The following is a 21,267-nucleotide window of genomic DNA, read 5'->3' as shown; positions in this document are numbered from 1 at the left end:
TGCAATGATCCTCCTGCATCAGCCTCTCAAGTGCTGGGATTACAGGTGTGTACCATCATAGCTGGCTTTTAAGCATGTTTATTTTTTGATGAACTTCCCCTCTATTCTAGATGTGTCAAGTTTTTTTTTTAAATCATAGGAGGATGCTGGATTTTGTCAAATACGTTTGCTGCATGTATTGAGTTGATCATATGGCTCTTCTTTTTGTCTGTTAATATTTTGAATAGATGTTTATATGTTAACCTAATATTGCTTTCCTAGGATAAGCCCAGATTACTTCTAAAATGTAGTGACTTAAAAATAAAAAAGTTTATTATCTCACATTATCTGTGGGTCAGGAAACCAGCCAGGCTTAATGAGTTGTCTGTGTCTCGAGGTCTCTCATAGGTGATAGCCATGCTGTCAGCTGGGCTGAGGTTTCATTAAAGGCTTGGTTGGGAATGGGATCAGGCTCTGAGTTCAGTCAGATGGCCATTGGCAGATTCTTTGCCCTGTAGGCTGCTGAAGTTCTGTTTTTTGATGCACACGTATTTAGGGTTATATATTCTTGATGCACAGCCATTGCTGGTATGCAATGCCCCTTTTGCCCTTGGAAAAACTTTATATTCTGAAAAGTTTGTTGGTACGAATGCTCCCTACCTTTCGTTTTTATAATGTAATTCATACATTGCTTAAGCATTTACAAAATACATTTCAGTTGCCATATGCATAGACACATTCCTCTTTTGCCTTTATATGTTTCTGTATGCTGGATTTTTCATATAAATTAAATTAAAAAGTATGTTATCTTTTGCATCTGGATTCTTTAATTCAGCATAACATGTTCAAAGTTCACGCATGTTGTAGCACGTAGGAGTACATCATTCTTTTTATGGCTGAACAGTATTGCATTTAACAGATGCACAGTATTGTCCCCTTATCAACAAATTTTTCCCCATTTTCAGTTGATTGAGGTCCACTATAGTTCAAAAACAAGCACAATAAGAATTTGTGGGGGTGTGTGTGAGAGAGAGACAGAGATCCACTAACATAACTTTTATAAATTAAACCTTAGCATAGGTGTGCATCCATGGGAATTATCTGTAGTTTGAGGTGTTCGTTAGGGCTGTTGGAACATATCCTCTGTAAGACTTCTGTACCACAGTTTCTATTTGAAAGTTGACAGACATTTAGATTGTTTCTGGTTTTTTGACTGTTGTGCATGAAGCTACTATTAACACTCATCTGTGAGTTTTTGTTGGATAAATGTTTCAATTTCCAGGCAGGTGCTTGAGCCCTAAGCTAAATCCCTGGCAAATGTTTCAATTTCTCTTGAATATCTACTTAGGGTGGAATGTTAGACTGTATAGTTATTCAGTTTTTATCATAGTGAAGAAGATCACAGAAGACATCAAGGAAGAAATTAGTTCTTAGAGTGATAATACCAGTACAACATATCGGACACAGTGAAAGCTGTCCTCAGAGAGAAGTTTATACCTGTGAAAGCCTGCGTCAGACAAAACACAGTGAAACCAAATAAATAACCTAATGATGCACCACAAAGTTTAAGAAAAACAAAACCAATCCAGATCTAAAGCTAGTACAAGGAAAGAAACTATAAAGACCAGGGTGGAAATTAATGAAGTCAAGATTTCAAAAATAGCAGACTGACTAATTCTTTAGTGAAAAGTTAAGTTTAAAACAGAATGGGCCAGGGATGTGGTTCAGCGGCATAGGGCCTGCCTGGCAAGCATGAGATTCTGAGTTTGATTCCTGACACCAAACCAAACCAAACCAAACCAAACATAAATAATAAGCCAGGCATGGTGGTACACGCCTATAATGCCAGCACTCGGTAGGCTGAGGCAGGAGGATTGTTGCAAGTTTGACATCAGCCTGGACTACACAATGAGCTCAAGTCCATCCTGAACTGCATGGTGAGACCCTCTCTCAAAAAGACTAAATAAATTTAAAAAAATAAATAAATGAAACAAAAATTTATGGAGATTGGGAATTAGGCTTAGTGGTAGAATGTGTGTTTAGCATCTGTGAGGCCTTGGGTCAATCCCCAGGCCATGTTACATACACATCTGCACATGCAAAGATTTATGCAAAAATGGGAAAAAGTTGTCTTCTAGCAAAATGAAATGAATTTGTTTTTATATTATATGACTAAGAATTTCAACATAATAGGGTTCTATAAAGTCACTGATGAATTATAAAATTATGCATTTTTTTTAAGTTTATAGAAAAATTTTTCAGCCTCGCCTCAGAAATAATGCTTTTGCCTCAGTGGGTTCATTACCCTATGGTGCGTTTGGATTGTGAAGATTTGAAGACAGGCCTGACGAACAAAGCAAAAGCCTTTGCAAACATGTTATTAAGTGACATAGCTTCAAAACACAGAAAAGAAAATGAATGGTGAGTAGAATTAATTATCATACTCAGAAAAAGAGGGCCAAACGAAGTATTTTTATATAATAACTCTTGCTTAAAGACAAAAGATTAAAATGTGTAAGTAGGTATTGCCCTTACCACTTTTCCCCCTTAGTTCCCTCTTTCGAACGTTCTTTTGTGGTTCCATCAGACTGGATTCTTTTTGGTCAATAGGACTCAAGATTAGTTTTGGATTCTTTTTGGTTGATACTTGTATGAGTTAGTATTCTCGTGTCCGCAACAAAATACTTGATACCCACAACTTGAAGAAGTAGTGAGTTAATCTGGTTATGATATCAGTCCGTAGTTGGTGGCTCCAAGGCAGAAAGAAACATCATGCAGAAAGATACAGTGGGGGAAAGCTGAGCACCCTATAGTGACAGGAAGCAGAGAGCAGGGGACGAACCAGAGCAGAAGGGGCCAGGGACCAGATATAGTCTCCAAGGCCACCCTCCCTTCATTCACTTCTTCCTGCCTCACCTCCTGCCCATTCAGTTGGGCACTCACCAGTGAGCTAACCCTTCACTGAAGTTGGTGCCCCATGATCCAATCACCTGTCCAGGAATGTCATAATTCATTCAAGTTGGTTATCAAGGTAGATTAGCAAAATACTGTTTGAAACTAGGTCTTTCTTTTTTTCTTTCTCTCTTTCTTTTTTATTTGTTTTTTGAGACAAGGTCTCACTATGTAGTTCAGGCTGGCCTTGAACTTACTAGCCCAGGCTGACCTTGAAATCATGGCTATCCTCAAAGTCCTGGCTATCCTCCTGCCTCAGCCTCCTGAGGGCTGGAATTAGAGGCATGTGCCACTAATTTTAAGGATACCAGGGTTTTTTTAAAAAATGTAAGTAAATGAACATTGAATATAGATTGCATGATAATGAAAAGATTATAGATTTTCTGTAATATTTGACTCATTCTTCACCCCAATATTTACTTCCTCTATCACATAGTTTATTTTTTTCATTTGTAAAATGGTGATGGTCTCACTATTGTGTAGGAGAGCTGTCAAGCTGGACTCCTAAATCAGTGGCCTCCTAGCTATGTATGTATGCAGATGTGTTTTACTTCTTTCACACTGTTTTATTTTGTTTAAACAAATTTTCAATTTGCTATTGATATTTCAAAATTAGATCACACACACACTTTATTTCTTACTTTTCTTGAAAAAAACGAATTGTTCCAATTTCCCAACTTTCTCTTTCCCCGATCTCCATCTCTTGTTAAAATTTTGTCAAAGTTGTGATTGTTTTTGGAACATTCTTTCATTTTTGTCAAAATAATGATATTTTTATAAACCCATGATATAAGAGCAGCTGAAAAAGCCTTGTGTGTGTCCACCATTTAATTGATTTTTTTCCACCATTTAATTGATTTTTGATTTCTTCTTCTTTGAATTCCATACTTGAGACAAGGAAATGTGACTCACTAGGCCAAGTGCAGGGTCATTAAAGACCAATTCACTTACTTGGTGGTTCTGTTTAGCTTCTGCTTAGACCACCTGGCTCTTATCACACTGCCTCTTTTGCTGAAATGTCTCTTCACAGGGGACATGGATCCTGTTCTATCAAGAACTGGTGTTCCCAGGAGGACCATTGGTCTGTTGCCTTGTCTACATTAACGCATCCCCTTACATTTTTGATAACCAAGAATTAGCTTTAAAGCTCTGTGTGATCTGACCTCTGCCCGTCTTCCCACCTGATACTACGGTGTTTCCTTTGGATGCATGCTGGTGTGTTTGCCCTTCCTAGCACTCGCCGCGTTACTACTACTTTGCAAGTACAATGTTACAGTCACAGGTAATATTTGAGAGGCTGTCTGGAGGTTCTAGCTGGGAGCACAGCTGTTCATATACCCTCAGTGGAGGAAAAGGTCCTCCTCTGTCCGGGCAGCCATTCTTTTTGACTGAGTGATGAGCAATCAAGAGTGCAGCTGCTTAGGGAGGGACACACATGAGTGGCGAGGGAGAAAGGGGACACCCGCTTAGCTGTCTGGATCAGCCAATCGACTCTGGTGCTCAGTGGGGTGACAGATGTCTCAGCCATGTTGCCTTCCCATCCACACGGGTAACACTTGGAAAACATCTAACAGCGTGGCTGATAGACCGTAGGCACCAAGTAAATCAAATGATTAAACAGGTGTGTGGCTGTCAGACAAACCAGCATGCTTTGTACCGTAAATATACCACATGGAAGTTCCCCGAGGATGGTACAGGGTTAGAATTTACCTCTTTCTCGTGTCTTCACATTCCCGCTGAGAGAACGGCAACGGCACAGTTCATGCGACGGTGGCCTTTCTTCCTGGAAGGCTTTTCCTGATGTTTGCATGCTTCCCTGTTTCCTTGTCTCACCTTGGGTTATTTGCTGCTGCCCAGGTGACTAGGTCTTTCCTCGTCTGGGACATCACTTGCCTGAAAAGCCTTCCCTAGCCATTCTGTAGGAGACAGTGACACCTTCCCTCACTTTCCGCCCTTACTTTGCTCTGTTTTCTTTCACAGAACTTGCTGCCTTGTGTGTGTTTATGCACTTTTGTCTCCCTCTGCTTGGATGTAGGATGTATTAGGATGGGGACTTGGTTTTGTTTGCTGTTATATCTCAAATGGTTAGAAGCTTGCTTAGCACATTGTAGGGACTCAATTATTTATTACATAAATGAATAATTTCCACCACATACTATAACTGAAATACTTTCATGAATTAAAATGTATTTTTTAAATTGTTGATCATTTTTATACTTTGTTTTTGCGTGAGCTTCTCCTCCTAAAATTTCTGGAAATGATATGACAATACAGCTAGTAAATAGCAACTGAAGCAGGGTTCAGACTGTCTGATCCAAGGTATGCTTTAGGCCACTCTGTTTATCTGAATATTCGATAAGGCCAAAGAGGTCACTAGAAAGAAATTTAATGTCTGTAATTTCATATGAAAATATTACCTTAATTTCAGAGATTTTATTAATGTATGATATATCCTGAGTTATATCAGTTAAACTTAAATATTATTAATCTTAATGAACTAAGCAATTATTTTTAGGAAATGTAGTTCCTATTATATAATTAAAACAACACACTCTGAATATAGTATTAATTACTGTAAGTATAGTAAAACGGAGTATTATGTTAGCATTTGCAGTGAATTTGAAGCAATTAAAGAACATGCTCTAAAAGTCCCTGAGACTACAGAAGAGATGATGGATCTGATATCTTATGTAGAAAAAGCTCGGACTGTAAGAATTCAAGAGCTGGGTTTAAGGATCGAGGTAAGAAACTTTTCTTAGATTAGATATTTTAAATGTTTTTTTTCATTGTGAACTATGTGCATATTGAGGATGTACAAAACACACACAGTATTTATCAAAGTGAGCACTCCCACTGCCTGCATTGCTACCTCCACAGTATACCAAGTGTTCATGTTATGAGTTAAAACTGGTGGTCAACTTAACACCTGCTGAATTAAATCAGCATGGTGCTGGGTATAGATGGCCCACCTGAGGAAAGTTGCCAGCATAGATAGAGACATGGAGAGGAAGAGTGAGGTGTTGTGAGTTCTCCTAAGCATTGCTGTTTGGAGCTGTTGGTTCTCCTGGAGGACCTTGTCATGCTGGCTTCTCCAATATGAATTTGGCCATTTATCATTGGAGGAGCTCAGGCCCTTGTCGCTGAGTATGGCTGTCGTCCTTATCTTGGCTTATTCTTGGCTCCAGTGTAGAACCTTCTACCTGCTGGCACAGATCCTTCACCTTCCTGGCATAGACTTGTTAGCTTCTACTGCTGACCTTTGGGCCTTCCCAGCACAGATCCATAAAACAGACCTGCATGAGTCCTTGTCATGGGCTCTAGACCTCCAGTTGAACTCACGGGAGGCATTATCATGGGCTCTAGGTCTTCAGCTGGACTCATGCAGGATATCATTGTAGGATACAAGCCCTCACCTGAGTTTTCTAGGTCTTTAATATTGTGGACAGAGTTTCTGCTCTTTCCTGTATTTAACTTTGGGTGACCATTATAAAATAGTATTATAAGTTCTGTGTCCTGAATGTAATTGTTCTCCTTGCAACCCCTGACTATGACCGTCCATGTATGTACAGATCTGTTTTGAGACCTTCTGTTTACCTCCAGTGGTCTTTTTGCCTATCCTTGTGTTAAGACTATACGTAACTTAGTTTTAACTGCTAAGGAATAATAGCAGGTGGTATATTTATTCTTATCCTGTTTATCATTGAGTTTTTTGTTTGTTTTTGGTCCTTAGCATTTTCATATCAATTTTAGAATCAGGTTTTTACATTCTGCAAAAATCTATTGAGGTTTTGATTAGGGACATATTAAGTGAGTGAGAGAATAGACTCATTTACAAAATGAAGTCTTCCATTTATGATAAATCTTTTATTTATCTCTTCAACATTTCTGTGTTTTATGATTTTTTCTGTAAAGATTAACTATAAAGATTATTTGTTAAATACTCTTTCAAATATTAATATCTTTCTATGTTATCTTACATAACAGACAGTTTCATCTTCTATTTGTTGCTTGAATACAGAAATACAGTTAATTTATTTTTTAGTTATTTTATAAAAATAATAGACTTAATTTTTAGAACAGTTTTAGACTTATGGAAAATTTGAGGAGTTGGTACAGACAGTATCTAATATGTTCTTTCTCTCCTTAGTTTCCCCCACATACCTAGTTTTCCCATATTAAACATCTTACATCAACATGAAACGCTTGTTAAAATTAATAAACTAATATTGATACATTATTGTTAAATAAAGTTCATAGCTTACTGTGATTTCTCTAAAGGGGCGTCACAATAAATTTTTAGAAAAGATGTATAATTCTCATTTTTTGGAGTATTTCCATCGATGAATTATTAACTTTAATTTTATGAGTTTATTATATTAAATAATGTGTCCTTAACATGAAAATGAAATATCAATTGAATAAAATATCAAATATATAATAAATAGAATAAACACCAACATTTTCTACAGTTTGCTTACTTAATCTAGAAAAAACAACAGAAATAAACAACAGAAATAAACTTCTATGTGAATAATAATGAGAATACAAATAAAATTCTACCACAGAAATAATCTTTACTTCAATGATCATACCTAAGGTAGCCTTTACACGTGCGAGTGCATGTTCCATACACGAGTTTCATATTGGTAACACCTGTGTTTGTTTTCCTGCCCTCTTTGATAGGACACACTTGACGTCTTGCTGGTCTTCCTGTTTTCTTGAGAGGTTCGTGTGAGGTTTCACCTGTCTGTTCACTGGTCTGCTCCAAAATTCCTTTGCAGAGTTCTTTGGGCAGATCCATATTGTTCTGTTGTAATTGATCTTTTATCAATTCTAGTCCCAATCCATTAGGAAAATTTCTCCATGACATTTTGTGCTTTTTATTTTCTTTGTAAGCTATGAAACTATTTATGCCTGAGGTAGGGAGAATCCAGTAAAACACAACCATTGGCCAATACTTTGTGTTTCAAATGATTTCATAATTGCTACATAACTCATCAACATCTGCTCTGCCTTTTATTTTGTGGTAAAATGTGACCACTTCTGGCTTCATTTATGTTGAGGATTCACGGTCAGTCTGTTTCCACTGTTCTTTGATTTTGGTTTGTTTGTTTTTTGAGACAGGGTGTTAGTATGTAGCCCAGGCTCCAAGACTCACTACGTGGCAGCAGCTGACCTTGAGCTCCAGGGTCCTCCTCGGCCTTGACAGGCGTGCATCACCTGCCTGGCTTCACTGTCAGTCTTGTCATCGTGGTAGAATGCTAACAGTATGGATACTACTTTGTTTTTCTTCACCATGTAGGAGGCCAATGTTAATATCTTTCTAAAATCCAGAGGTTGTTCTCTGTTGTGAACTTACAACATTTGTTCAGGAATCTCAGCTTTGTGTTTTATTTTTCTTTATTTTAAATTGAAAAAAAGAATCAAAATGATATAGAATTTCAAAACAGAATAATAGGGGATTAACAATGGTTAATATGCTGTATATTGTTGTTTTCAAAGTAGTTGTTTAGATTACTAGACATATGCATGAAAAATGATCAAACAATGAAAGCACAAACCATTATTTTTACTGGGCTAACAGAGATCAGTAGTTATCTATCGTGTATATAATCTTCTCTTCTTTCTCCCCCCCACCCAAGTTGTCTCTTCCCTTTTTAGTTGTTTCCTCCCCTTTCACCTTCACAGTGTTGATTGCACATTTTGGATCCCACCAACTCCTTCAGTCTTTCACACTAGAGAGAAAACATGATGTTCACCTGTGTGAGTCCAGAGCATTTCAGCCATGAGCATCATTTCAAGTTGCATCCATGTACATGAACAAGCTTTGAGATCATCCTTATTTAGAGCTGAGTAGCATTCCATTATTTAAAAATATCATACCTTTCTTATCCATTATGCAGTTGTTGGGCAAGCTACTCCTGCTTTTTTCTGGGTCTCTTTTCCATTCAACATTGTTTTCTCTCCTTTGACTTTCAGTCTGTGAATTTCCTTTCAAGTTAAATGTGTTTGTTGCATACAGCATATGGATGGATCTTGTTTCTTGATCCATTCTACCTGAGTTTCTTTTTATGGGTACATTGAGGCATCTACATTAATGGCCACAATTGACATGCACTGGCTCATCTCTGCCATATGATTTTCCTATTGTTGGCTCTGTACTTTTCCCCTTTAATTGCCTGCTCCACTTGGCAGACCCCTCCTGCTGCTGTTTCTGGAGCCATGGTATTTAGCTCTCTCTAGAAAGTCCTTCAGTACTCTTTGTAGGGTTAGTTTGGTGGTCATGAATTCCTCCAATTGTTCTTTGTCATGGAAGTATCTTATTTCTCCATTAATAATGTTTTTAGTACTGGGAATTGAGTTCATGAGTTGCACTTAACAGGTAGGCACTTATGCCACTGAGCTATATCCCTGATCCCTTTCTCTATTAATGTTGAAAGATAATTTTGCAGGGCACATCAATCTGGGTTGGAAGTTGTTTTCTTTCAGGACTTGAAATACTACACTCCAAACTCTTCTCCACCTGATGGTCTAAGTTGACAAGTTTGCCATGATTCTGATTGGTTTTCCTTTGTACGTGATCTCTCTCTTTTCTCTAACAGATTTTAATATTCTGTTCTTGTACTGAATTTCTGGGATCTTGATTGTTATATGTCTGAGGGTAGATTTATTTTGGTTATGGCTAGTTGAAGTTCTGTATGTCTCACTTATCTGTATGTCAGGTCCTTTTCCCATGATTGGGAAGTTTTCTGCTGTTACTTCTGTAAATTGTTTATGTCATTTGTGTCGATTCTTGCTTTTTTTGCTGATACTTATCAATCATAAATTATTTTTCTTTGTGTTGACTTGCAGCTATTGAATTGTTATTTCCTGGTTCCTTGTTATTTTTAAGAGATCTTTCCTTTTGTGATTGCTAGCTGCAATCCTATCTTCAAGGTCTGAAAGTCAAGCAGTTTTAGCAGCTTTCAATGGAGTTTTTAATAATAATAATAATAATAATAATAATCTGTTTCATGCATTCTAATTCTTTCCTATATTATTTATCCAAGGTTTCCATCATTTTCTTATGTCCTTTTAAAAAAATCTATGTTTTCTTTAGACATGCTCAGCAATTCTTTCATTATGGTTGTGATGTCTTCTTTTACTTGAGATATTATTTCTGATCTGATTTTCTTTTAAAGCCTCATGAAGTGTTTCTTGATTTCAGAAATTGCAGGTGCATGACTTCCAGTTTATTCCATGTCTGTGTCTCCTAGAGTTGTTCTGCGAGCTGAAGGTCTGAGATTGCATTTTGTCCTTCATCTTGGCATTTTCCTGGTTTCCTCCAGATGAGCTGATTGTGGGATCCCAGACACTTCCCGCATTGGCTGTCCTATACCCATGGTGTAAGATAATGGGCCATGTGCTTGGGTTTCTCTGAACCTAGGTTTCTAGGGAGGGGATGGGGCAAGGAGAAGCTTCTCCAGACCCACGTGGCTACACCACGGCTTCCCTGATGGCTGTGGGTACCTGTGTGTGGGGCTGCTGCTTTTCCAAGCCTGCGTGGCTACACTGAGATTTCCTTGATAGTGGCAGGCATGCAGGGATGTGGCTGGCTGTTTCTCTCAGCCTTCACTGGGCACAGGTGAGAAAGGTCCCCAGTGTCAGCTTGCCTCAGATTTGTTCTTGCAAATAGTTCCTATGCTGGTCAGTTTGTGTTCTTTTAGCAAATGTAACATCAGTGGATGACTTATGAGCCAATTTTTGAATGTGATATTTGGGTTACTTTTTGAAATAGGTACAACGAATCTGTTCATAATGTTATATGGTTTATTACTACATGAATAAAGACCTGATGGCTGAGTTCCAGGGTAAATTTCTAAATTCAAGGTGTAAAATGTCTTTGCATTGACCAGGGCATGTATTTTTACACCTTGTTTGGGAAGTTTATTTGGTAGATAGTTCTGAAACCTTCAACAACCACAAAATGGTGCAAGTTGTTTGTATTGGCATGTATTCAGATGGTGAAACAGTGGCATAGCAGCCAAATTGTTGGATATTTTTCTTTCTTGGTGAGTTTTTATCATCAAAGTTAGGAAATTTTTAAACAAACCAGATCTCTTGAGTGTCATTATTGTTCTAAAAATCCAGTACCACATCTGTCACTCCTTTAGAGTGACACATCTGTCTAACTCCTTTAGATTCTGAGAATTAGAATAATAAAGACCTGCTATGAAGGCTTTTAGTTCAAACAGTGAGATGTCATGACATATATATATATATATATATATATATATATATATATATATTGAGTATTACTATTGATACATATAGAATGTTTCATTTTTATTTCATTGTTAGTAGATTTCAAAACACCTTGTAGCATATCATCCATTACAAACAGTTCCTAGCATTAAACTACGTGTCAGCATTTCTGGTTTTGTTTTGTTTTTTAGTTTTGAGACAGGGTTTCACTATGCAGTTCAGGCTGGCCTGGAACTCACTTTGTAGCCCAGGCTGGCCTCGAACTTGCAGTGATCCTCCTGTCTCAGCCTTCCGAGTGCTTTGATTACAGGCATGAGCCACTGGTACCCGGCAGTGTCAACCTTCTTTCTGCCCAATACGTTCATTCCTAGCAAGAACCCAACTACATTTTTTGAACTAGTTCTAACATCGGTTTGTTCAGGTACACATGACCATTGTGTAACATTTTTACTAATCAAATATTTATTTGCATTACTATTTTCTTCCTCATCTGAATCAAGGTCTTCACATCTTGCTAACTTCTTACATGGTCCAAATCCGATTGGTCATTGAATCATCTGATGATACCCTTTCAACCTTCTCCCAAATTTGTAAAAGTGAATTTTCAGTCAGTGCTGTACTGCATTGGGATAATTCTACATGAAAAATCAAATGAAAACATGTAATAAAAATTACAAAAGCACAAAAATGTAGTGTGGTACACAGTGTGGGCAAAACTCATCCATTTACACTTTGGTACACATGCACACACCTTGCCGTCCATCACATGAGTGGTTCCTGTGTCCCCCAGTGCAGTTGCTGAGACACCCAGCCAGCTACTGTCATCCTAAAGTACAAATTTTCATGAGAGAAATGTGATCAGGGTGTATTTTGTCCACCGCAGTGTCCCTTGTTCTACACAGTGTCTTTTTTTTCCGTTCTGGAACCCACCCCATATAAAATATTATATTACATTTTGTCCTATTTCCTTAGGCTGTGGGCTGGGACGGTTTCTCAGTCTCCCCTTGATTTGGATGATCACTGTGGTTTTGGCATACTGGTGAGATGCTCTGTAGGATGGCCACTTATTGATGGTTTTCTTCATGATTGCACTATGGTGTGGGTTTTTGGGAGGAGGATCTCAGAGTAAAGTGCTATTTTCAGCACATCATGTTGAGAGTTTTATTGCTAACATGATTTCACTGTTGATGTTGGTCATGGTTATCTGACTGAACTAATGTTGAACTGTGTGCTTGGTCTCCTTTTCCATTCTGTTCCCTGGAAAGAATAAAGTATATCTAGCCTAAGAAGTGAGAAATTGTGCTCCCTTTCTTTAAGATGGAGTCTGTATAATATATTTGGAATCCTATACCTGCAAGTTTTCTCTTTTCTTCCACTTCTTATTTTATTCAATTATTTATTTATGTCATTATAGGTTAATGGTATTTATACTTTAGGTTGTAATATAAAATTTATTTTTACATGCCAGTTTGATATTTATAAGTCACAGTGTTTCTTTTTAAATGTATTTATTTTAAAACTTTAATATTTAGTTTCTCAGGCTGGGAATATAGCTCAGTGACATAAGCAAATGCAAGGTCCTGAGTTTGATTCCCAGTACCAAAAAAATATTTAGTTTCTCCTCTTGATAATTTATCTGAAGATTATTTTGGAATGTCTACACATACCATTATACAACTTACAAGTAAAGACAGTCTTTTTTTTTTTTTTTTGTCTTTTCCTTTTTTATTGGTACCAGGGATCGAACTCACAACCGCCTGCTTGCAAGGCAGGTGCTTATGCCGCTGAGCTAAATCCCCAACCCCTAAGACAGTCTTGTTTTTGTCCTGCTTAAATATTACACATCTCTAAAACTTTATTTTCTTCGTTGTGATGGGCCAGGACCTCTGGTACAATGGTGAACAACAGTGGAGGATGACAGGCATTTTAATCTTTATCCTATCCCCAAAGAAAGAGCTTCAAAGTTTCACTATTACGTGTGACATCTGCTATGGATTTTTATAGTACTTTTATGTGATGACTGCATTCTTGTTTATTGTTATATGCTGCTAGGCTTTTTGAAAACTTATGAGCAGATGTTGAACTTTATTAAACACTTTTTCATCTATTGAAATATATTTTCTCCTCTAATTAGTATTGTGAATTACATAGATCAGTGTTTTGAGTTATATTTCTATGTGTCTTATATATATATATATAATCTATGTGTCATATATATATATATATATATATATATATATATATATATATACACATCTTACAACATATTGTCAGAAACCTTAAATTAGCCTTGAATCTGTATATCAGGTCTTAAATATTATAGCTCTACACCAAACATATAGATCAGTGGCACAAATATTCAGTTTCTCTACTCAGATGAATATTTTTTCTTTGCCATTCATCACCAAACTTTTTCTGGACTGTTGCTATAGTGATAAGTGGATAAAAAGATGGTAATAACACTGGAGATGCAAAAGAAAAGATAATTAAATCTTTATAACCAGAGATTCAAAAAATTTTAAAGTTGTTAAGAATAAAAAATATTTAGAGCCAGGAGCTTCAGAGGGTGCTGAGTAGCGATCACCTTTTTCAGTCATACACAAAAGGACCTAGAATACCTGTCAGTGAAGTCAACAGCAAGTGCAAACTTCTAAACAGCTTTATCACCACTATGAAAACACAGCTGTGTGACTAGAAGCTAGATAAATGCTGCAGCTAGTGAAATAGCTCTGTGATTTGGACAGTACATAAAATATAGTTTATTATCTGAGGCATATGGAGGCTTGAAGGAATCTTAGAAAATGTCCATTCTTGTCTTTTTTTTATAAAGCCTGCAATTTTCAGTCTGATGTGTTTATATCTAGAGCTTCTCTTGTAGGAATCTAAACGTCAGATGAATTACTTTTTAGATAATTATCTGTTTCCTCAAGAAGACTTAACTTTAAATGCAAATGTTCTCTTGTGGCCTAAGAAGATTAATCCCATCTTTGATGAAAATGATGAGGTAAATATATTTTTCAATATGTGTTTTTTATTCTGACATTCAATTGTGCACATTTGTCAATATACTTGCCATCTACCTTTAAAAACTTTATATCGCCAAGCATAGTGGTGCATGTCTGTAATCCCAGCACTCAGGAGGCGAAGGCAGGATGATCACCACAAATCTGAGGCCAGCCTGGGCTACATAGTGACTTCAAGGTTTGCCTAGACTACATTGTGAGACCTGTCTCCAAAAAACAAACAAACAAAAAACCTCCTCAGAAATTCACATGTCAGTATATATTGAGTCTGGAAAAATTTACAGCAGCTTAGGATAGATTTTTCGTCTTGACTCACATTCTTTAGTCAGTAGGGGAGATGACATTCAAGAGATCATAGTTACTATGTAAGTTATTAATAATAATTGAATTCAGCCCTAAACTAAGTACTGTTCATTTATTAAAGCTTCAAATATTCACAAAAATTCCAGGCACTCCTATTCCCCTGTTTTGTAGGTGAGAAAGATTTTATAGATCAGAAGTGAAACAGAGCAGGTGCTTAATAGCACAGAAATAGGAGGTAGCAGCTTAAGGATTTTATATCTGAATGTAGTTTTGTATCTGAATGTTTTTCAAAAATTGAAAACCAGTGTAAACCATTTTTTTATACAACTGGAGGTAAAACAGTATCTTAGTCATTTCTTGTGACCAAGACAAAATACCTTACACTCACAAGTAATAAAAGGAGGGCTGTATTTAGCTTGGCGACATAAGCGCCTGCCTTGTAAGCAGGTAGCCGTAAGTTCGATTCCCGGTACCGATAAAAAGGAGAAAACCAAAAAAAAAAAAAAAAAAAAAAAAAACCACAACAACAAAACAAAACAAAAAACAAACCAAAAAAACCCCACCACAAGTAATAAAAGGAAAGGTTTATTTTTATTTATTGTTTATTATTTTTAAAAATATGAAGTGCTTCATGAACTTGCATGTCTTCCTTGCTCAGGAGCCATGCTAATCTGTATTATTCCAGTTTTAGGATATGTGCCGCTGAAGTGAGCCCCGGAAAGGCTGATTTTAGCGCAGTGTGTGGAGGTTTCGGTACATATTGGCTGGCCCCGAGCTAGAGTGTCGAGGTAGAAGGGCGTGGCTGAGGAGAACTAGTCCGTGGGAGGGTCGGCAGGAGGCAGAGAAGCGGCAGCACTGAGCCTCTTTTTGCCTTCTGTCTCTTCAAGCCTATCAGTTGGTTGGCACCACGCCCAGGTTAGGGTTTTCCATTACCACACCCAGAACTATGCTAAAGGAATCAGTGGATTAATTTAATTATCACACGCCCATAATCCGTATTCACCCATTCTAGATCAAGCTACTACCAAAAATCCCTACCTATGTGTGCGTGAGGCTTTGAGGGATAAAACCCATAACAATGAAATAATGAAAATTTGAGTTTTATGCTTTTGTGACCCTGGATATGTCTCATGACTTTCATAAGCCTTAATTTCTTCATCTCTAAAATGGAAATAATAATACCTATGGTAAAGTAAGGTATTTATTTAGTAGTTCTTGATACATGGTATGTGCTCAATAAATGTAGTTTATCATTATCCCAGATTCTGATAAATAGAATGTTTAATCAGTAAGAGATGCAAAAGTCACTTTGGAGATATAGGAAAGTTTTTCTGTGTTATTATTCTTTGGATTTTTGTATCAGTCATTGTAGATAATGTTTTATTTTTTATTCATTTTCTCTGATGGTTTATATTACTATACAAAGCATTTCATAATTTTTTTTAAGTACAATAATTAGCATCATTAAATTATCTTTTAAAAGCTCATTGAGAATGCTAAACATAAACGAGAAAATGAACTAGTAGCCAAGAGAGAAAAACTGATTTTGGAGCTCGAAAAAGAATCACGTCGTATGGAAGAGTTTACAGAATTTGCAGAGCTGGATCGCATGCCACAGGTCTGATAAGTACTTAAGATAGTATCTATGGTCAGCCTGTAGATTAGTGCATGACATATTAACACAACTTTTTTTTTTTTTTTGTCTTTTTCCTTTTTATTGGTACCGGGGATCAAACTCACGACTGCCTGCTTGCAAGGCAGGCGCTTATGTTGCTGAAATCCCCAGCCCCAACATTTTTAATAAATTAAGTTTATGAGTACATTTTAGGCATCATGATCACATTCATCTTAGGGAATTTGTACCTGTACATGATATAGCTTAATTTTTCCCCCTATTTCTTTAACCTCCCTGCAGCCTCTCTTCCCTATTTAGAAAAGCTTTATTTCCATTTTTCTTCTATTCTCATTTTTTCTCTTCTTTTCCTTCCTTTCCTTTCCCTAGTTCCTTTTCCTAGTTCCCTTTCCCATTTGAACATTTTCTTCCCATTTCACAATATACATTTTGGTCCTTATTTACACTTTCAGTTTCTCACACTAGAGAAACAATCAGTATTTACACATGTGTCTGATTTATTTCACTTATGAGTGTGGACTCATTTACCTAGAAATCCACTTACCTAGAAATGTCTGAAGCTTATGCTTCTTTATGGTTCAATAGTAATTCATTATATAAGAGAATAGCGTTTTCTTTATTCATCAATTTGTGAACATTTTAAAATATTAAAAACTAGGGGCTGGGGATTTAGCTCAGTGGCATAAGCACCTGCCTTGGAAGCAGGCAGTGGTGAGTTCGATCCCCGGTACCGATAAAAAGGAAAAAGACAAAAAAAAAAATATTAAAAACTACATGCCTTCTACGGCAAATGAAGCTTCCCTTGACTCTTTGGCTTGAAACAGGCACTGTCCAGTCTGTGTGGTTTTCTTTTCTGAGTGTCCTGGGAATCGAACTTGTGGTGTGATGCATGCTAGACAGGGGCTGCCCCACTGAGACACAACTCAGCCCCCTATGTGATCTTTCTTGTGATTCTCCTATTTGCAAACATAACTGTACATATTCTCTATTAGTATAATACTGTGAAGTTATTATAATGTTCAGAGTTGCTGTACAAATATAAGGCGTACCCTATGCAGTATCATATAATCTTATTTTTATCATATACTTGGATATTTCTTGTGATGGATCGTTTGCACTCAGTATGTGACAGATGTAAGACAACTGCAGAAACGTATCCAGGAATCTGAAGAAGCAGTTCAGTTTATTAATAAAGAAGAGGAACTTTTCAAATGGGAATTATCAAAATATCCTGAATTGGATAACTTAAAAAATAACATTGAACCCTATCAGAAGTTTTTTAATCTTATTCTGAAGTGGCAGCGAGCAGAAAAACGGTAATTTCTGATAATATAGTAACATTTAAGCAAATGTATAAAAGAATGCTTAAGATGTAAGTTCTTTCTCTTCCATTCTATTTCTCTTTCTCTTTCCCTGTCCCTTTCCCTTTCTTCCTCTTTCTCTTTTTCTTGCCCCGCCCCGCCCCTCGTCTTTCTTTCTTTCTTTGATACAAAGTCTCACTATGTAGTCCAGTTGAACTCACTATGCAGTCCAGGCTGGCTGCAAACCTGTGGCAGTCCTCCTGCCCCGGCTTCCCAAGCACTGAGATTACAGCACATGGTATGTCACCATTCCCGGCTCTCTTTCTTTAAGTGTTTAAAAGTAGGATTTATTCATTTGATGAAAACCAAGTATCATATAGGAGAAGCACCAAGTAATACTAACATACCACTTAAACTTACTATTATCTTTTATTGATATTATCACTTTTGCAGTGCTGTGGATTGAGTCCAAGGTCTTGCACATGTGAGACAGACACTCTTACTATAGAGCTTTAGCATCAGTCTTTAATGTTATAAGTTCTATAGTATCATTTAAGTTTTCCAGAATCAATTCAGTTTTTATGCAATTGATTTATTTGACTGATATTTACATCAAAACTGGAAGTGTGAATCGAATCTGCATTTCATTAGGATAATGTTGCCTATTAGTAATCTGATGTATATTTTGCCATTATTAATCTGATACATATTTTGCTGATTAGTAATTTGATACATATGTTAGCCAAAATGATGGTTTTATTTTTGTGTCTTTTCTATAACCTGTATTTGAAGGACAGAGAAAAATAGTTAACTGCTCTATCATGAGTGGTTTCTTTTACAGAAGTGAGAGTTCTGGTCTACAGGCTCTATGTTTGACTTTAATACTGTTTTTCTTCCCTTTAAGGTGGATGGATGGAGGGTTTTTGGAACTCAATGGGGAAAGTATGGAAGCTGATGTAGATGAGTTTTCCCGAGAAATTTTTAAGACACTGAGATTTTTCCAAATGAAACATAAAAAAGAAATACAAGAAAAAAGAAGGTCAACAAGAAAACGATCTGTGACAGAAGAGAAACCTGAAGAAGAACCAAAAGAGAGTCCTACAATTACTATGTGTTCTACAATAATGGAGCAGATAAAAGCTTTTAAGGTATAAACATACATTTAATGTTATTTTAATATCATACATGTATTTTTAATTTTGTTGCCTATTATTTAGAATATAAAATCCACCCTCTGCTCTTGTGCTTTGTTGATAGCAATACACTAGTTATATATAAAGCAGATTGGTGAGCATCTAGTCTTGACCTCACTGGGCATCTGACTGGAGAAGAACCAGTTCAAAAACATCGGCTCTCTGGCCATTGTGCAGTACAGTGACGCCTTGGTTGTCAGACTCAATTCATTCCCAGTTTGTTTTCAAATACTAAAAAGTGTGAGGACAGAACATATTTTTCCTATGAGAAATAATGGAAAACCAAACAATTGGTTCTGAGTCCCAAAAATTACATGTATAAGTTCAACAAATTTTGAAGTGATTTCTTTCCTTACCTGAACCATGTTCTTGCAGTTTTCCACTTGGCTTTACTGCTTTATCATTGCCACAGCTTTTCTTATAGTTCACCAGTTAACAGAGATCTCCTAAAATAAGAATCAGAAAAAAACAACCACCTTGTATACCTTATATTGTTCATGATTTTAAGAAAATGTTCTAATGTTGCTATCAAGAATGATGAATTATTTTGCTAAATAGTTTTATTTCCAAACAAATGTAACTTTAAAATTCATACAGTTTTGAGCAACACATCCTTAAAGCAAACAAATACAGAAAAATACAATAAAATAGTTAAAAATGCTTGATCCCACTCAGCAGATAGAAAGCCTTGTTATATTTTGGCATTTTGACAAAGTTTTTTCCACACGTGTATATTTGTAATGATATACATTTCTACATATAGTGTTTCTGTGTATATTCCCACACATGGTCTGTATAACAACTTAGAATCTCTTTTTCTCCTGGAAAGTGTTTTTTAAACTCTGGACATGTTTGTAGCGCTTTCTGCTGACGTCCCTTGTGTGGAGGTGGAACATGTACGTAGCACGTCCCCGCTCCTTTTCCTCCCCTTTCTCTCCTTTTCCTCACACTCCCTCCGTCTCTTGAGCTTTGTCATAGTTTCATCACATACTGTAATATCTTATAAAATTTATCACTCGTTCTTTTTACTTTTATAATTTTCTTGGCTTTTTTATGTTTATTTTTGTAGATGAATTTAAAGATCATTTTGTTAGTTTTTCTTTTCATCCAAAGTTAATGGGCACTTTGTACTCATAAAAATATATTAAATAATTTGAAAATGTGTAATCATTACTATCAATGTTTTGTTTATGGACTCTCTGTGTTGAGAAGTCAGATGATGTTTATTGTATATACATTTTTTTTTACCATTAGGACTATATTCCTACTGTCTCCATTCTATGCAATCCAGGAATGAGAGCTCGTCACTGGAAACAGATGTCAGAAATTGTAGGCTATGACTTGACTCCAGACTCTGGAACTACACTGAGAAAAGTTTTAAAATTAAACCTTTCACCGTACCTGGAGAAATTTGAAGTGATAAGTGCAGGTGCAAGCAAGGTAAGTGTAAAGATCCACAGGATTGCTAGTTTGAGCCTGGCCTGGGCAACTTAGCAAGACTGTCTCAAAACAAGACCTGGAGACGTAGCTTAGTGGGAAAGTCGTGGGTTCAATTCTTAATACTGAAAAACAATAAAAACAAAAATCCCCAAAACTAAATATTGAAACTACTTATTTGATGTGCTTGTTGATCTAATGATAGTTTTCGTTGTGGTTGAATGTGCATAGTGCTGCATAGCAGTGAGAGGAGAATTAGGTTAAATGTGTATAGTGCTGGACACCAGTGTGGGGAGGGGAAGCCAGACGCTCCTCTTTTTTATACACAAAGTATGTGCTTGCTTGTCCTGAATTCAGAGGAGAAATGGCCCCTCTGATTTCTTTGTAATGTTGTGGAGACTCAGTACCAAACCAAAAGGAAGACGCCTTGCACCAAGGAGTTGGAAGGCAGACTGTTTATTTCATTGGCTGGCTGGCAGGAAATCTAGTTACAAATCACCAGCCCTGAGTCAGCTTGGGTACAGTTTATATAGGATTTGCAAGCAGGAAATACATAAGCTGACAGCAGGCTATTGTATAATTGGTTACATGAATAAAGTTGTAATGTTGTCAGGCAAATTTGTTCCAGGTAGGTTTACTTGAAAGGAATTGTTTATCATAAGGCAGGAAAATTCTGGGAAGGGATATTGAGCAGAGCAGGCAGAGTTGAATGAGTCCTTGACTGGACTAATCTGTCTGAGGTGAAAGTCCTTGAAGCATGCTGGAAAAACAGTATGTAATTTTAGGTAGGGAAACACAGACATCATCACTGGATGGGGGCTGGTTGACGCCATCTGTGAAAGGCAGCTGGACACAGTCAAGGCTGACTGACTTTAGCAGTCAAACTGTGTGACAGCAGGACGAGCATATCCTGTCTCAGTACAGCAATGGGCTACTAATCAATTTTTAAATTTCTGCTAATTTTTTATTACATTTAAATTTTTATTACAAACTGAAGATATAGCTCAGTGGTATAAGCATCTACCCAGCAAGCACAAGGTCCTGAGTTTGATTCCCTGTACAAAAAACAAAACAACAAAAAAGTCACAGATTTTAAATTCCCATTACAATAACTTTGCCACATTCTGATGGCACTAATATTAGGATGTACTTATTCCAAGACCCTGGATAGATATGTGTGCCCCTCATGGTGGGCTGGCAGG

At 36.8% G+C, this 21,267-nt stretch overlaps 1 protein-coding gene and 1 non-coding gene across 3 annotated transcripts in view; one reads left to right on the top strand and one right to left on the bottom strand.

Moving 5' to 3' along the window:
• Positions 1 to 21,267, top strand: part of Dnah12 (dynein axonemal heavy chain 12) — a 244,057-nt gene that overhangs the window by 23,855 nt on the left and 198,935 nt on the right. For both annotated transcript variants that reach the window (XM_063257331.1, XM_063257330.1), the window contains exons 12-18: positions 2,222 to 2,400; positions 5,537 to 5,672; positions 14,054 to 14,179; positions 15,985 to 16,119; positions 17,257 to 17,450; positions 18,340 to 18,583; positions 19,883 to 20,068. In XM_063257331.1, coding sequence (XP_063113401.1) covers positions 2,222 to 2,400; positions 5,537 to 5,672; positions 14,054 to 14,179; positions 15,985 to 16,119; positions 17,257 to 17,450; positions 18,340 to 18,583; positions 19,883 to 20,068 — 1,200 coding nt within the window. The remainder of the gene's footprint in view (positions 1 to 2,221; positions 2,401 to 5,536; positions 5,673 to 14,053; positions 14,180 to 15,984; positions 16,120 to 17,256; positions 17,451 to 18,339; positions 18,584 to 19,882; positions 20,069 to 21,267) is intronic.
• LOC111754714 (U6 spliceosomal RNA) lies at positions 15,115 to 15,216 on the bottom strand. Its single transcript, XR_002789383.2, has one exon. It is a non-coding gene; the product is annotated as a U6 spliceosomal RNA (small nuclear RNA).

The sequence above is a fragment of the Cavia porcellus genome, unplaced genomic scaffold (genome assembly GCF_034190915.1).
Source record: "Cavia porcellus strain 051 isolate PalLab524CR breed Dunkin Hartley unplaced genomic scaffold, mCavPor4.1 scaffold_10, whole genome shotgun sequence".
NCBI classification, from domain to species: domain Eukaryota; kingdom Metazoa; phylum Chordata; class Mammalia; order Rodentia; family Caviidae; genus Cavia; species Cavia porcellus.
Note: the sequence above shows the minus strand (reverse complement) of the source record. Positions and strands in the feature narration are given on the sequence as shown.